Source organism: Morone saxatilis, unplaced genomic scaffold, assembly GCF_004916995.1.
Source record: "Morone saxatilis isolate NCDOM2014 unplaced genomic scaffold, NCSU_SB_2.0 Contig23, whole genome shotgun sequence".
NCBI lineage: Eukaryota > Metazoa > Chordata > Actinopteri > Moronidae > Morone > Morone saxatilis.
In genome coordinates this window covers 9,455,135-9,474,367 of record NW_023339796.1, presented here as the reverse complement: position 1 = coordinate 9,474,367, position 19,233 = coordinate 9,455,135, and the positions used below count along the sequence as shown (strand labels likewise).

The 19,233-nt window shown below is 36.7% G+C and overlaps 1 protein-coding gene across 1 annotated transcript in view; it reads right to left on the bottom strand.

Annotated features, from left to right (window-relative positions):
- pth1r (parathyroid hormone 1 receptor) overlaps positions 1-19,233 on the bottom strand; it is a 54,594-nt gene that overhangs the window by 19,511 nt on the left and 15,850 nt on the right. Inside the window, exon 3 of the mRNA XM_035670398.1 lies at positions 3,089-3,269. Coding sequence (XP_035526291.1) covers positions 3,089-3,269 — 181 coding nt within the window. The remainder of the gene's footprint in view (positions 1-3,088; positions 3,270-19,233) is intronic.

The window sequence follows — 19,233 nt, the reverse complement described above, 5'->3', positions numbered from 1 at the left end:
ATAGGTATAGTTCACTGTTATAGAGCTGGAACTAACTATTAATTATATTATAAATAAATATAATTAATAATGATTTATCTTTATTTATTAATTGATAATTTTACTTTAAATGGCCATTAAAAGTTCAAGGTGATGGCTTGTTTTGTCCGACCGACAGTTCAATACTTTTTTATTTTGTTGTGTAAAACCAAAAAAAAGAGCACATATTCACGTTAAAGAATATTTATGTTTCCTGGAACAAAGACTTAAACAATAAATTAATAAATAAATGGTTATATTTTATATTTTTAGTCTATTAACCAATTAACTGATTAATTGATGATTAAGTGACGGCAGCCATTACCTGTAGAATGACTCACATCTACAATTAAAGAAATAGTTTGTCATTTTGGGAAACATACTTTCTTGCAACAGTTAGATGAGAAGATTGATACCACTCACATGTCTGCACACTAGGCTAAAGAGGAAACTACTGCCAGTAGACAGTTAGCTCAGCACAAAGACTAAAAACAGCTAGCCAGAAAGATTCCGGTACACAACCACCCATAAAACTACAATGTGTTATTTGCACACAACAAAGAACAAGTGTTCTTTTGTGGTCCAACTAGATGGATTTTGTTACCTTCCAACAAAAACAAGCAAACTATTCCCCCCGTTTCCAGTCTTTATGCACTGTTTAGCCAATTTGTTGCTAGCCGTAGTTCTATCTAATCTAACTCTCTGCAAGAAAGCAAACACATTTCCCAAAATGCAAAACTATTCCTTTAAGTAATTAAAACATTTGACATATGGGCCATTCATATCTAAGTTCAGTCAAGACTGTGTAAAATGTCCAATTTGGTTTAATGCCAGATTGTTTCATACAATTCCAACCTTCAAATTCAATCTACAAACATTATGTAAATGACCTGCAAATCTGCTTGGAGGTGCATGGTGAAGTGTGACACCAGGCTTGCCAGCCACTACGACATGTCAGGATGGATTAAGCATGATGGCGGTCAGATGAGTAGCACAGACTCTCATCTGAAAGAGGCCTAATGTGTGACTGGCACTGCATTAGCATCTATGGCCATCTTGCTAAAAAGGTTATGAGAAAAAGCTCAGCACTGTCAGATAAACCCTGGAAATCTTATGCAAGCTGCTGTTTGGCGCCTGCAGTTCTCAATAGTAGCAATTCTGTAATATTTTTTCAAATCCAGTTTGAGATTTGTGTACATTTATCAAAACCATGAAAAGTTGGGAAATACCTCACAGGGCACTGTAACCATAGTGGTAACGGTCAACAAAAGCTTTTGTGTTTTTAGCTTGGAAGTAAACATTTTTAATTATGTGTTTCATTTACAAGGGGGTATCGTTTGAAGGGTCGAAGAATTCAATGTGACCACAATGCACTGGGGTTAAAGAGAAAATAATACGATTGGTTTGGCTATGGAATCTCAAATTCTCCTCTGAACAATCAACTGGGAAAATGACAGTAACCACAATGGGATACAGTAGATGTCGGGGTCTGCTGGAAAATGCTGCTCTTCAGACACCCATAAATACAAAAATACACCCCCAGATCAGCTTCGCCTTCAATCCCAGCCTCTGCAAAGCCACAGGGAGGTCAAAGGAAACAGAGCAGCATTTTATAATGTAACCATCAACCTACAGTACACATTCAACTGCCTGGCAACTGCTCCAAAAAAGGGATTTGATTTGAGTGTATCAGCAAAAAAAAGGCAAAAACTGTCTCCCAAATCTTTATCTATCTTGAACTTTTTTAATGAAGCATCAAGGTGGTTGTTATAGAGTGCTGAAGTGTGCAGCTTATACAGCTGATTAGTATAAGCTCTTATAATCAACAATCACATTCAAACAAGTCACCAATCACGTTCAATCAGGACAACAAGGCAGTCTTTACAGCCTGACGCACTCTCACTTTCACTCTTGTGATCATCGCAGTTCTGCTATTGGTTATGTCGTTTACTCCCATAGTTCTTGGTAAACTTTACTGTTTGTGTTGATTGATTTCTTCCTCCATTACTCCAGCTTTTTCCTGGTACTCCTCCTATGTCTGATGGCATCCCCTGCCTTATACATTATGGGGATATCAAATCTGTGTCCATCTTCTGTGGAGTCCCAGGGGGATTTATTGCACCCTCCATTGAACCTCTCGCTCCAGCTGGAACTCATTGGGGAGCTCCCTCAATAGCTCAGCCTATTCTGACAAATAAAACCATTTTCTGCGATAAATGGCTCCGCCTGCTTTGACACAAGTGTCTCTGGTAGAAATCTTTTCAAAGCAACTCGTTGCAGGTAGTAGAAAATCACACTATTGGAAACCTAATCAAGGCCAATACAATGGGGCTTTGAGCCTGTCAAAATACACACATTGTACATAATTTGTTTCCTCCAGTGTTGCTAAACAAGGCATTTTGGTCGATATACACAAACCATGATGGACAGGCTTATGGATTTTATCTGGTATTTATCCAACATACTCATTTCATTCGGTGGTTTGCATGAGAAACATCAACAGTGTAATCTCTTTGTCATTCTATTCTCATACTATGGCATGACAAAAATCACAATCTGGTTAAAGAAGCAAACGATGAGCCAAAAGCTACCAGCTCCTGAGTGATTACAGATGTCCTTGCAGCAAAAAAAAAATCAGATCAGTCATGCTAGCGATGTGGCTGCAGCCAGACCACTGTGACTGAAATATCAATTTTTGCATGGTTTGCCATGAAATTTTGGACAGTCATTGATGGCCCCTTGAGAATGAATTATAGTCCCTTTATTATCCCCTGACCTTTTCTCTAGCACCATCATCAGATAATTTTTTTAAATGTGTTGAATACTTTGGTTTGACCAAATACCTGCAAAAGTAACAACATTCCCATCAGCCTGAGCTGTACTTTTTTTTTGTTTAGTACTAATTAGCAAATGTTAAGCATGCTAACATGGATGAGGATGGTAAACATTTTACCTGCTAAATCTGCATGTTAGCATTGTTATTGTGAAAACATGCTGAGATTAGCGTTTAGCTCCAAGCCCCTTTGTGGCAAGCAGCACTGCTAGCATTCATTCTTGTTTTCTTACTCACCAGGAATCCTGTGCTTTGACTTGATGTTCCCCTCACACTTCCGTTTGGCTCTGAACAACAGGCCTATCTGTTCTTCTTTTGTGAGCACATCATCTGCATGAACCTGCAGAAATAGAAAATGACATGGAGTTAATAAAGGTAAATATTGAAATGTAAATGGAAGAGATGTGCAAGATGCATGCTGTTAAAGCTCCATATAAAAATACATCATCAGGCAATATGGTAATTTTGTATCTGTCCAAAGAGGCTAAAAGAGAAATGTGTTTTTTAACTGAAACTGTTCAAACTTTGCTCTTTGAGTAAAAATAAGCATTGAATGCATCATTGGTGGGAAAGTTGGCAGTAAGCACATGAGATAATATTGATATGATTAAATGTTGGTATTTCAATGCTAAAAACATGACCCAAATACAATGTTGATTCAATGGCATTTTATAACACTTAAACAGAGACTGCTGTAAAAATTTTGGATCAAAGTAGATTTTTCAACCTCAACCACATATCAACCTTAACCATAACCATATATAAACCTTTCTGACCATAACTCAATATTGTATTTGCAATTTTTGCTATCTCCAGACATGATTTCATCTTCACAGCTGCTCCATAACCCTCTAACCACTGCTCTCTGCATCCCTGGCCATAGTGCTGCAGACAGCTCGTTCTAAATCCAGTTTCCTTCTGTGAAATAATCCTTAAACTATACTCTACTGGAATATCAGTAAAAGCAACAGGGTGGCCGGGATTTTAGACAGCCTGTTCTGTTTCGAGAAGGTCAGATTAAACTGTACTTTGACCGCAACAGTCCACCTGTCAAACTGTTCATGAACAAAGCTGTATATTTATTTCTGTCTTAACAGTCATTAAGCAAAAAAAGGTTGTAGAAGACTTTTCCTTGACTAAACAGTATTAGTTTCACTCGTTGTTTATAGTCCCACTTTGTATTCCTGTGGTTATATCCTCTACATGCTCACTAATCTGACATGACAAAGTTATAACATGGACAAAAAGGACATTTTATTCCCGGCATTTTCTTACACCTTATATATTCATAGCTTTGAACATTGTTTTTAAAAAGTGGCGTGGCACCTCAGGTGTGGTTTTCCAGTCAAGGAAACATTTTCCATTCTAATAGGTCACAGTGACTGGCCCGCTGTTTGCTCGTGGATCACTTTTGGGCAATGACAAATGTGACTGTATTGAAAATGACCACATTCATTTTTAACAGAGCGTGACAAGAAAAGTGGAAATGAAAACATAGACACTGAACCTCAGTGCTACAAGTAAAGCATAGATCAGTGCACAAATCACCAGGACTTTCTTTTTTGTCATAAAGGAGTTTTCATACTGCAGCAAAATGCAATATGTATCCACACAATAAAACAAACTAACGTGTATGGCATACAGTGTGCCTGGAGGTACGGCTAAAAAAACTCCCAGTCTGTTTTTTTGGTTCAGTGATGCAGAGCAAACAGTTCAAATTAAAGACAGACTTTTGCTCAGAGCAGCTGACTCCCTGGTTGTAGTTGTATTTGTCAGTTTCAGATGCAAATTACATGTCTGGATGTAAAGAAATCAAATTCTATCAAAACAAGAAGTGGGCTGGTTTATATAGTAATGGGAAACTCATTTGCCAAGAAGCAGTCTAGTCACAACTTGCAGAGAAAAAAAGAAATGAAAAGAGACAGAGAGAATGAAGAGGTTAGATGCATACACAGATACAATTACACTTTACAAAAACATATATTCCATCCATTCTGCAGTGTGGAGATATTCTTATTATGATATAATTATTGTGCTAAGTCCTGTCTGTAACAGCAATTTGATACCACTCATTTATCTATGTAGCCCTTGTAAATAAGATTTTAATCTGGCCAACATAATTCATTTCTTAAATAATGCATGTGTCAGCTGCTGCTCACTAGAGAAAGCTTTTTAAAAAGCGTATGATTGCAAAGTTGTGTTTATGTTTAGGCCTTTAACAAGTTAAATCCTACAAAATTGAAAATATTCCCCTTCCCCTGCTGGAGTTATATTACATATAATATGATGGGATTATAATTACTCAACTTGTAACTATTGCTGTCAAATAATAGTTATAAATAATAGTAGTAATAGTAGTAGAAAATTCAAGTATAAGTACCTTGAATCTGTACTCATAGTGCAGTACTTGATGTAGAATGCAGTTACTGTAGTAGAAGTACTGCTCACTAAACATGGCATTGCAGCAAAGCAAATCCCCTCTCTGGTGCCTGTTTATAATCTGTAATAAGCTGTTAAGGAACTGCTAAATCTGCACGGTGAGTTATTTGGGAACAAAGACGTGTATGTAATGTCTCAGATGCAAGTGCGTAATTTCATGAGCTTAAAATTAAACTGTAAAAATACCAAGCTGTCGTGAATTTGCTGCACAGAAAACCATAATACCTCAATCCATCAATATTTTCACTACTTTCAGCCCTGAAATAAGGATGTCCAGTCTGAGAGCTGAATAAGGTTACAGAATGAAGACGTTTATGGCTTTGCACAGCAAACAACCACAGATGGAACAACATTTGACCGCAGGCGAACAAGGATAGATACTACCTGTTTTCTGTACTAACTATGCCAATATAGAATATTCCACTAAATGCTCCTGAGACGTTCACACTATTTTCATCTCAATAACTGGCTGGTGTTACTTTAGGTGAATGCTCAACCAACAGGAAACCAGAAACAGGGAATATGGATAGTATCTGCTCTGAAAATACAAGTGTCATTATCATCACTGCGTAGTGTCGTATAGTATCAGTGTCTCAGCAGCTTTGTAATTGTGTATTTTCACAGTTTGGAACTGAATATATTAAGTTGTTGCAATAAGTTGCATTTTTTTGTCATCAGGGTCATTTTTACTTCAGTCAAATGCTTCAAAGTGGAATGAAATGTCAGCTAGTTTACTACACTTTGAAATCACAGGGTGCACATTAGCTACAGTTCACTTTTTTTCTACATACCTGGTAAGTAAAGCTGCTGTTCCAACACACTAAGAACAAATATCTTAACCTTTACAGCACAGTGTGAGCCCCGGTGAAACATTAAACTAAAATGAGGCATTGAGTTTCGGGGTTTATTTTCTTTCTCAAACGCAAGGGAAATTTCTCCTTCATCTGCAGACTCCAGCTCACAGGGATGTAGAAACATATCGTTTACCATTTTAAGAAGAGAATCCTGGGTAATAAGTGTGCCCCCTGATTATTTCTGAAAACTATTCCTCCTCCACTGGCCAGACTCCAAACCTCCAAAGTAAACACAACTCTCACAGGGAGAAACATGGACATTCTTATTTGCTGCATTTCATTCAAAAACACAGTAATCTTTTTGTCAAATGCTTTTGAGTGTATGCCAAAAATGAAATGAAAATTAGAAAAATACACACCGTATAAATATGTGTGTTTTCATCACTGGTCGCTAGAATACAAACTCCACTTGAATAAACCACAAGTTTCTATTTGTCTCCACAAACTGTGGCTTGATGACTTAAACTGCAGCTCTCTGCAAGGATATAAGACCAATATTGAGAGAACTGTATTTAGGCTGGTGTGTCAAGACAGTGTTGAACCACTACGATTAAATACTGAGACTATATAGTATGTCGTGAGACTGAAGGGACATTTACAGTTTAGTTTTAGTTTTCTAATTCCAGCATTTGGTTACTAAATAATTTTAGTAACATAATGCTACTTTATATTTATTTAAAAATGCTTAGCTTGTCATAAATGAACATCTTTAGTGTTCATTTGTTGATTTTTGAATTTTTTTGTAGAAAAAGGATAAATCAGATGAGTCATGTGAATAGACGCCATGCATACATTGAGTGGAGACACTGGGTTTCCGGTACATTACCAACAGTCTTGATTGTGGACAGCCGTGTGCTTTTTCTTTTTTTTTTCAAGAAAGTTGTGGTTGACCAAAGTCATTTCCTGAAATGCCCTACAGTGAGTAAGAGAGTCAAATGCTGGAGCTTGTGAGGTAGACTTTCATTAGAAAGCACAAAACAAAAAACTAGAGTGTCCAAAAAGTTTAAATGAACCGCAAAAGCACCACTGAGTTCAATGGAGTGCAATTATCTATAACAAGTCAACAATGGATCGCAAGTCAAGTATAACCCAATAATCTCATTAGTAGTATCTCAGGCCATGACAAAGTAGTCTAAATACAAAAAAGTACATGACTGAACAAAACTGAAAAAGTTGAGAAGAGAACAGTCCATAGAATTAAACCCATATTCAACCTGACAACCATGACAGTCATGTATTTCTGAACAAAAGACTGAATCTTCAAAGTGTTGTACCCTTTGCACTGACCTCTATACCAATCAAGTTAAAACAAAAATTCTCCACCAGGATTCACATGGATTTTCACATTTCTACATCTTGATATGGAACACATTAACTGTGGCATGTGTAGATATAAAAAGGCTTATTCTAAGGTAGTAAAAAACAATATGATTCTTATTGTGAGGTGAATATACATTAATGAAAATATAGTTATGAATATTATATTTCATTTCTGCCAATGGATCCTCCTAAATGTTACACACTGGACCTTTTAAAGAAAATATCCCCACCAGGATTAACACAGATTTACAACATATTTTCACAATTCAACACAGAGAAAATGCATCTTGATATCTAGTGTAACAGCAGATTGCTTACGTAGTAAGTATATTTCAAATATTAACAGAAAAGATAAAGATGAATAAATGAATGTAAAACTGGAGATTTTTTTCCATTACCATTACATGGCATAAATATCAAGACACAATCATTTAATCCAAATAACTGATTCACAACAATGCGGAAGTGGGTTATAAATTATAACTTATAATGTAAAATATATCTGAATGATTGACTGTTACTGAAGGTTCCATAAAATGTATGAGGTACCTATGAAGAATTAACAAATATGCAGCACAAAAGGGCTAAACTGTGGTCATTCGAAGGGAATATCCTTAAATACCTTGAATAAAGACATCTTAAAAGTGTTGCAATTTGCAAAGGAATGCAACTGAAACCTGCTTGACCGGTAAAAGACATGCAAATGACAAAACAGAAAACTAAGCTTCTCAAATAATAAATGGCCAAGATTGGTTTTGGTGTTTTATTCAGTTAAATGTGGCACGGCATTAATGGTGGCCCTACGGGGGAGGCTGTAAGATAACTTTGTTTGAAAACTGAGAGGCAATCTTCATTGTGGCACTGGAAGACCACTGAGAGTCCAAAAGCTCACTCTTCTCTGTCAGTTGCAGGCTGAGAGCCAAAACAACAGTTGGGATTTTGACAGCCTCTCCATCTTCATCTCCAACAAAACACGTTAAAATACAGATTGGAACCAGAAGCAGAAGTTCTAGGGTGTGATGTGCCTGAAAAATGTCACCAAGCTGTAATAAAGATAAAACGGCATTTCATTTGTCTCAAAACCAAATGAAGATTTTAATGTTCCAGTACATCAACTGTCTCCTGTACCAATCAGAACCATAATGTACGCATTTTAAGTTTGTACAAGAAGTACTATAGCTGTTCTCTTTGCATCCAGTGTTAACACAAGAAGCATAATGAAATTTTCTTGTGTTATGATTATACTGTAATACATGGTGAAATTATTAACATTGTGGACGATTTATTTGCTAAAATGAACCAAGGGCGAGCTTGAATATTTTACACAAATCAGATATTTTCTCCCTATTGACAGATGCCTTTTTACAGAGATAGGTTAAGTGTGACATAGTTTCTCAGAATGTGTTAAAATATATATATTAGATATTAGATATTCACTGGTTTTCATTTCAAGGTAAATTAGTGAGATTAGTATATAACTAACTATCAAATTGCTTATACATGTGAGGGAAAGAGGGCAAACTGTAGATATGGACTCTGTGTTATACAGTCGTGTCTTTGCATGTTTTGTATGTCAACATAAAACCTGTGATCACAACTCTGTTACTATTTTAACTGGAAACACAAACCATATTCATTTTCCCTATCAGTCTTCCAATAATGTCTCTCTCTGTTCGCTGATCCGTCAATGAGGATGAGATTTTTAGGTAAATGGTCGTATAAAGTGAGACTTTCCTCTCCAGATCACACTTCATCACATGGATGATAAATAATATACAGATAATATTTACTCTGGTCACTGTAAAGCGCCTCTATTATGGGAATACAGTCGAATGTTTGTTTTATGTACTTGTTTTGGTCATTTGCCATTCTTTACACCATAGGCTAACATTCACTTCCTTGATGTTGGCATAAATTCAAAATTTGATCCCAGGGGCTTTTGGACTTTCCTGTATGTTTTTTTCTCCACAAAATAGGGGGGTCCAGAAAATTATAACTCCGCTGAATCTTGTTTTTAATGGCCTGTCCACTATCTGGAAAAAACATGAATATGTTACTTTTGACATATTGCACCGCATGAATGTTTTAGCGGATGAGGTTCCTGGATATTATAAACTCTATGAGTCAGTGCCACTCCTCTTCAACTGTGCAATTTGCATTTGATGATAAAAACCACAAACCACAAGACTGGTTGTCCTTTGGAAATGCTCGCAGACCACATTCTGACTTAAAGCAGCATTTAGTTCCTAATTATACCCTGCTCTGGTCGTAAGCCTGAAGAACAGCACTTTTGTCCTTGATGGAAACATTGTGTGTGCTTTGAGAGGCAGCATACATCTCATGGAGCCCAGATAGCTGTGATTGTGTTGTTCGCTCAAATTAAAAAGGACCATTCTTGTGTTATATAAGTGATTTAATACGCAAAGTATGGGACGTTCCTCCAATAAAACAATGCAAATGCATCATTTTAATTTTCATCAAAAGCTTAAGAACTAATGGTTATGCAACAGTGAAATGCACCAGACATTAAACAAAATCGTCAACTAACAACACTTGTAGCAGACAGCTATGAGGACGATGGCTTACAATAGATGTAAATATAGTCATTTTTTATATATGGATTGTGAGGATTATAGGTTAAAAATATATGTTTTAAAGTGGATTTATAATCCATAAGAGCTTTTTTCAGATATAACAGATCGTGTACTTTTACTACACACACTTTAGCATTAATGGAATAGGATACCCTCGCAGTCACAGCTTGGCAACATCTGAGGTAATCCTCTAAATCACAGCAGTTGAGGATAAAACATGAGATAATGTCAGCGTTCATATTATCATTCAAAAAGCTTCATCCATTTTTGTTGATTTTCATCGTGAGAGTCTGAAACAAACAAATTCACACATTATATGTTAGGGAACAGACTTAATATCAGCTGTAGTATTGAATGAAGTGTCACGTTTGTGGGTTATAATAATTAAATACCTGCAAATTGCGTTAACCTACAGTAATTGTAAGAACAAAATTGGTGAGGTCGCAGAAAGTAGGGCACTACAATATTTATTAGCATTGAAAGCAGGTACATTCTAATGGACTCATCCATTTTTAAATGAGACTTTCACCAAAATACATACTGCTGCGAGAAAAAAAACAGGATAAGCCTTAAAATGTCTGAAAGCTTTCCAAAGGTAATTTTTTTTTTACACAAAAGGTTTCATAAATGAATGATGCCTGTGAGTTGACTGTCAGGTCAGGTGACCTGATCCAGTGTTCCAGGTGGAGCATCCATCATGCAAAGCTTTTTGTTTCTGTTCATTCATATCAACGTCTTACCCATTGCCACAAATGTGTCTACGTTTCAGTTTCTAACTAACAGTAAATCCACTTAATTTGAAGAACCTTGTTGCAGTATTGGAGCACTCAATCTCATTCTCAACATTATAATTAGTCGCCTGCAGGGTGTTTTTTCAATTGATATTGCACTTTGTTTAACATCACAAAGCCAAAGTGTCATTAACGACCAAACACTTTCACACGTCTAAATGGATGTCAACCACCACTGAGCCACTACCAGCATTCAGATGAGTCTGCCTGCTAAATCTTGTTCCTGTATTTCTTACAAACTGACTCAAACACAGACGCAGTGTCAGCAATGTCAAATAATATTTTACCCTCATTTTCATACAGACAGGGGTAAAATAACAAAATAATTACAATATAATGTTCATAAAGTGTCAAAAATTATAGGTTTCACAAAGGTTTGTGAAAACACTTTGCATGCTCATTTTAGTATATTAAATTCATGGTTTAAAGGCAGCAGTTCAACTAAGTCAGTTAAGCTTGAAATGGAAACAAGGTTTAACCCACCACCATATATACATTTGTGAGTACTCCATTATATGAAGATTAAATAGCACCTAGTGAACACCAGAACATCACTTTCAGTAAGGATGCACAATAAGTACTGTGAGACAAAAGATGCTTATTAGGCCATTGTGGGACAATAAATGATCAAGATTAATATCTAGAAATATTGGATTTACAGATTTTTTCCCCCACCGTTGTTAAATTGATTATTCATGTCTTTAATTGTAAGTCTTACATTTTTTTTTGAAAACTTACAACTTCACAATGTATATTAATATGGTGAAACTGTATAAAACATATAGTATCATACACTATTTTAGCTTTATTTCCCACCCCTAATATTTAGAGTTAATTGGCAAACATATAATAATATTCATTAGTTTCAGCTTCTCCATTGCGACAATTTGCTGCTTTCTTTTGGCTTATGTTTAGCTTATGCTAAGCTGAATATTTTGTTGCATTTGGCCTTTGAGGAAATTGTGATTTTAACTGATTGATATTTTAGACACAATTGTTGATGATTAATTGAGAAAATAATCAGCAGCTTAATCAATAATTAAAAGAAACTCTTCATCTATCTGAACCATTTATTCTGGCTGATCCTCTGCTTTTAATTTAAATGCGTTGGTGATTCAAAAGTTCTCAAATTTTTACCACATAATGTTTAAACTAAAGTCAGTGAACCAGATGTGAACATTGCTGCCCAAGAGGCAATACACATCTTAGGTGCATACAGTCAAGCAGTGGGATAAGGCGTGCAAAGAATTGACTAGTTTGACCAGTATGACCCAACACAACAAAGCACATATTGAAAACAGACAGATGCTTGTCTTTCTGACCTTACAAACCTAATGAAAATAAATTCTGCAACGAGTATACTGTGTGCCATTACCAGTGAGAGCAGAGCACAACACAGCAATCAGTGCTGTGGACGTAGTTTAACATTTGAGTGAAGAAGGAGCTGAGCACAAAAAGGTGACACATTTAGAGGGCAACACTCCATGCAATCAGCCCCCTTTCCATTGTTAACCAAAGCAGCCTGCTGCCTGGTAAGAAATAGGACAAGGACAGTGTTTGTACAAGACCCCTAATTGTAACTGCCTTCTCAATAAAGCCTCTAAATTGTAGACAAATTAGGCACCGCTTAATCACCCAAGGTGTCTCTCATTGCCTGGTAATATTTCACCGTTTTGATTTGCTTTGAAGGGGCTGCTGAGAGTGAACCTTGTGCTGATGGTCACCTTGATTGAGCTGCTTTTTAAAGGAGCCATACTAGCACAAACAGAATGTAAAATTTTGAATCAAAGGTAAAGTCATGCTGGAGCTCTCTAATTTAATAGAACAGCAAAGAATGTTTATTACACTAATTATATTCCGATTAATGAGCTAACAACCATTATGAAATACGTATTGGTTTCAAAGTGTAATTAATAATGTTGGCATGTGGCCAAAGTAGTTTTTATGTATTCCAATTCATCTTTAGCACAAGGTTATTCTTTTTTTTTTTTTTTACTGAAGGACATGATAGCAACAACATTACTGTGACCTTCAAAATGATATTTAAAATTGCATATGTTTGTATATGTTGTGTCTTTCCCTAAAGCACTGCTCTAAGGGTGAACATAGATAACATGTAATTTCTAGCATGACTTCTAGAAAAAAAGCCTTCACACGAGTGTCCACTTGAACACAAGTTATTAAGGAAAATTAAATAAAAATGACATTGTAGCCTCAAACAAGCCATAATTCAAAACAGAGATTATTAATAACAACATAACAGATTATTTGTCATTTTTTTCCTATTTCTTTTCAGTTGCTCCTCACAGCCCAGCTGGCTCTATAAAAGTGGTTCTTCCACAAATCAGATTCTATAAAGCCACTAAATGACGTGCTGAGCCATTAATGGATTAACTACAGAGAGAAAAAGGGTCTGCATTTAAAGGATTTAATACATATCCGAGACACAAATGTTAATGCATACAGTTGTAGACAAAGATGCTCAGACTGTCTAGTGAGTGAAGAAAATGTAAGCACACATGGACTACACTGTTCACGGTGTACTCCAACCGAGAGGCCTGCAACTGGCCTGTCAGCATGAGCTTTCCACTTTCCACTTACTACAAGGTCACTGGCGCTGAGGTCTTTGAACCATGTTTTTATTCGACTGAAAATGACTTGAACTCATGGGTAAAGGCAGAGTCTGTAGCAAAAGGCAAACAGTGCACACGGATGAGAACAGGTCAATATCATATATACGTTTAGCTCACTGTCAACACAACAAGGTAACACAGTTGAAATGAATTCACTTTGCGCATCAGTCAATAAGAAGGAGCACAAAATCACAAAACCATCTTTGTGGACTGAATTTTGAAAATGGGTTTTTACCATATAGGAAGCTGGTGGTTTGTACTATTGTCTGATGGCAAGAAATGGATTTTAATTTAGATAATATGCTGTATATTCGTGGTTTCAAAGCAGAAGTGAACTGTTGTAAAACTGATCCTTGGGACATCAAAGGATCTACAGTATCAGGGTTTTTGAGCTTTTCCTCATCTGCATAACTGTTAGCAATCCCTTTCAAATTTACCCCAGACAGAACATCAGCCATGGCGCATACTTTAAACTGAAAGCAAACTACTGTAAGTTGCAGATCAAAATAAGCTTCATTACTCCAAAATTATATTTCTTTAAATACGAATTTACAGAATTTACAGAATTTGAAATTACTCACAATGAATCGTTAAAAAAGGCTAAAAATCATTACAGTAGAACCAGAGAGAAAGTCTTTTTTATTTTGCAAATTCTTCTTCCTTGTGAAAACCTCGTGCCTACATTACCCACAATGCAACTCAATCACTGACAGTCTGTCAGAGGTGCTGAAGTGTTATGCTAGTAGCTTCATGTAGCCTTGAGCTGCTAGCCTCAAGAAGAGATGAGAAGTGGACTAAATAGGTCTGGTAAGCTCAATTCTTTCTAACTCCACAACCCCAGATTTTATACATTTTCAAACTCCAACCGATGTTGACTCAAGTGACATCACTTGAGGCCACATGCACTATATTTTTTGTGGCCATGACAAAAGAGATATGCTGTGGCAGGGCAGCTTATGCAAGCAGAATATGGATGTAGGGAATAAACTTTGTGGGAATAAAAGCAATGAAAATGTTCCAAGCTGATGTTGTATCCTCCAATAACACGCTGAATGAAGATTATTGATTGACTGTTCTCTACTGCAGCCCTTATGATGCAAATGGTCCTTGAAAAAGTCCTCATTAATAATAAGAAATCAAATAAACTTCTTCCACACAGAGGTCTGGTTTTTCCAAAAACGACCATTACATCACCAATAAAAATAATTGCAGAAGTAAGCCACAAACTCAACGGATGTTCCAATTTGAGAGTCACATGATGCATTTGATAAATTATGAAACTCAATATTAAACTAATGACCTAATGACCAACACCATGTGCTTTATCACGTTTTAATGCACTAACATGCTTTTATTTGCTTTACTTTGATTTTCATCGAAAAAACATGAGCTTTCCCTAGAATAAACCTGCAACAGAATTTACATATACAACTCAAATATGATCAACTAATATTTTGTGTTTTTAATTAATCTAATTCACTCACTTGTTCATTCATTAATTCCTTACTATTCACTGAACATACACTATAGGGCCACAGGGTCAGCTGGAGCCTGTCCCAACACACACGTTACCAGTCTACCAGGGATAGACACAGTGAACTTTGACCGCTGAGCAATATCTTCGAATGTTAGAGGAAGAACTCATGCAAAAAATTGTGATAACACTTGGAATTCATCAGTCTGACCTTCAATACACAATTAACATTACACTTGTAAATGTCAGTCCCAAACATTAATTAAATCTCTCCAGAACTATAAGTATATTCATATGGAGCAGTTTAACTGCCAATCTGAGAACTATAACTTTGCAACCACATTCAGAGTTTGTGCTCTCGTCGGCTCATGTGATAAATGCTATGGAGCTTGAGCAGGAAAGTCCAGCCAAACTTCACAGCGTTATCTGAATTTAAATTGGCTGAGATTTCCCCTTTACTGCAGCATGAGGATTTCTTACTCTTTGCTGGAACATCTGGAGCTGTGAACTGCTTACTTACAAACCCATAAGCCTCAGAGTTTTGCAATGAAACTAATAAAGGTCCTTTTTGGAAATCCAGCCTGCTCTCAGCCATAAGCCATGTGCCAAGGAAGTTTTCCTGCCCCAAATCTGAGCTGCTTCCAAATCACGTAAACAACTGGATGTAAGATGTGTGAAATTCTACTCTTCCTGCTCTTCATAATTTGGGGAATTGACTCGGAACTGTCCACAAACTCGATTCTCGTTGCATTTAGGAGAGTAGAATAAGTCTAAGAGCTTCTGTAAATTTGAAACTCAATCCCTTCACCAACAGTGGGGGTAGGGCTGAGCTGAACCGTCGGTCAATGGCAAAGGCATCTACATAGCTGAGAATTTTCACATGTCAACTCAACTGAGGTACTCTGGGATTCCAAGAATACTGCCAGCAAAGAAGTCTGCACCACAATATTGATACAGCAGGTAACTGATGAAAAAGGACCAGAAACTCATCATAGCGCTGGCAATCAATCAGTGGGTCCCTGACTTTTTGAACCGTTCAGTTACTGCTATTCTTCCGCCCAACAATTTCTTCGTGCAACGCTTGAGTGAAAAACTGTGTTTATACTGGACATTCTCAACACTGAGCGAGAAGAAGACAGAAGCCACCTTATCAAAGACTGACAGAGGAGAGGCAGCTTATCACTCTGAAATGTGTCAAATGTTTGACACATGGCCAGGGCTTTAACTTCTCTGAGATAGCCATCACCACATACAGCATGTATCGGATATTCAGCCGAAACCTGCAAACAGCATGTCTGCAGAAAAAAAAATCATTTATGACATGTCCGCAATGAGAAAAAGAAACAGTGTGAGGCCTAGAGTGTGAGTGAAGCTGTCAGATGTAGTTTACCAAGGCATCTTTGGCATCATTAAATACTGCATCCTTTGCCTCCACTGATCTCTTCAAATTGCTACTCATTAGCTTTTGAAGATGCATCATTCACAGGATCACTGAGTACAAACGAGCCAATTTAAATGCATCATTAAGTTGTCAAGGTTAAAAAAATAAGGGCATAAAAAGAGGCTGACTTTTCTACCAACTAAAACCCTTAGAGTACTCAGCCAAATGGCAGATCTTTATGAATGCTGAAGTTCATCATTAAAGTATCTGTTAGAGGTGTAACTATTTCAGTGAGGTGTAAAAGTGGCATTGAGTTACACATACTCTAGCATTCTTCGAGTGGAAAAGTTAAGAGAAAAAAAAAAAAGTAGAGGTCACGGTAAGTCAAGAAAACAAGCCTTTCCTGAGTCAAACACAGCTATGGTATAACCTTACCGTGCTGGTGAAACTGAAGACTCTCCTATTAACAGACACGTTATGAGTCTGACTCACAGGCACTCTAAAAACTGAGCAATGTGTCAGTCAATACAAAAAAAGACAACAATGGCACAGGATGTATGAATTTCTAAGAGAAAGTTCAAGAAATTAGATTATTTTGCAGTTATCTCAGAAACCTCCAAACTACTATAAAGTTCTGCAGTGAAATATTGAGCTTAATGATATGCGTGTGAAGGGTATTTTCTCACTACAAGTTCCCTCTGTAAGCTGAATCCCATGCTGATTCCAGGCAAACATGTTAACTGACTGGTGACGACAGCAAGTTACTCACAATCTATAGCGAAAAGCCATGTATAGCAGCTGATACAGAGTTTACACCTCCATGCTGCTTAAATCCATGCTGTAAAACAAAATTACAAAACAGTATGTCTCAAATCAGCCATTTGAATGGAGAAATTACATCTTACCGAGGTGGGTATAAATATCATCTGTGCACTGGAATACGCCCTCTCAAATCCTTCAGCTTTATATACTACTGCTGATTTCCCTTTCCCCACAGTCCATCGAGCACAATTACATGATGCTTTCAAAGCTGAGAGTGTAAACATGTTATTTCTGGTGTGTTTCAGCAACTCCATGATGTGACATTTCACTCAAGAAGTGAGGGCAGTGTCTGTGGACCGTCTCCACAGAGCTGCAAGTTTCCTGTGGTTTAAAGCACTATCCATAACTATACCTCAAACACAACTATAAAAGCTTTCCTGACCTATTGTCACCTCTTCTAACTGTTAATTCACGTCTAGTCATATTTATTTCTCTGTCAAGCCAAGTTTTCCACACTGAGTATGACAACAGACAAAAAACTAAATTATGATGATTTCAAACACATGTAGTGGTAATGACTGTCAGCATTTTAATTCAGGGTTATGTTTGGTTCCAGTATCCAACCATCTTTCTAGCAACATGTTTTAAACCAATTATACAATTCTACAATCATTAGATTGCCACTACCTGATATAGGAATGTGTTGTTGTCTTTTTCTCTATTTTACACAGTGAGAACTGGGCAGAAAAGATGGCAGCCTGCAGGAGTGACATCATACAAACGTCTTCTCCGGTTCAAAAGTGCAATAATGTAAACCCACTGTTTGCACTAACACTAGCCAAAACTGGAATTAGCACAACCAACTGGCATGCTGTCTGTAAGCATGAGAGTGGAAATGAGAACTGGCATAAAATGGTGCCGTTGAGACTATCATGAGGCGTTTATGATTATTAACTTAAAGTGTTCAGACTGTAAATTTAAGCCATTATTTCATAATGAAGGAAAACAAGAATATATATATATATATAGGATATGAAAAGATCATATCCTCACAATGGCATATGATTTGACTAAAGGTCAATAGCCACCTATATACTGCTGTATGGCCATCAGTGACAAGTAGTAATTTCCTAATTGTCTATACTGCAAAACAAACATTATTCTGTGAAATGCATGAAACTAAAGTGAAAATAAGCAAGCTGAGAAAAAGTCAGCATACCAAACTGGTTAATAACAGCATTTTAGACTTTTCAGAAATAAGTGAGACATAGTTACTGATGTTTGTTTATATTTTACGGCCAGGGGCATGCAACACACATGTTTCACAGTTGAATGCAGGGTGAAACTTGCAGGGATACAATAAATGATCATCAGTGACGACCAATCAAACCAGCTCTTTATCTTCCCTTTAAATGCAGTTATTTTCTGCACAATAGCAGTCCTGTAATTTTTGTGGCGGAGAGAGAACAGTCTCAAGTGCATCCAACATAAAAGCTTCTGATGTCCTTGTGGGGTAGATGGAGAGCCATCACAAATGAACAGGCTATACTGCACCCTAAATTTAATTTGCTTGGAGGGGATAAGCATTTGGTTACTGTGTTGCTCTTATCTTCAGGAGAACCGTTGCACAATGTGGAAAATGGTTTGATGATATTAGGTGATGACGCAAAGAGACATTTTCTGTATATAGCTCCCGCTCATAGTTTATTCAACTTATTTAATTAAACTTTTTTTGCAATAAAACACACACAAATACCACTATAAAATTTTTCAAACAACCAGACATATCAGTATCAGAGCCCTGCGCTGTACAAAGACAGTGAGAGTTCCCAGTTGGATGAAAATAATTAACTCTAAGCCTAATTAAAGTTAGAATGGAAAATCTTTCATCCTTTAGTATCAATGTCAGATTAGCTAAGATAAAAAATATGTAACAACTACCTGAGGGCTAATTTGAAGCTCACTGGGTGTTTTGTGTTCGGCAATAGACATGAATTCCAATAGAAATAATGAAGCAAAGCTAATCAAAATATATAAGGATACGTGAAAGTCAGTAAAAATCTAGTTTATAATGAAATTTTACTAGCTCAAGTGCTCCAGCCAGCAGCCCTCTGCTTCATGTCACCCCCCCCCC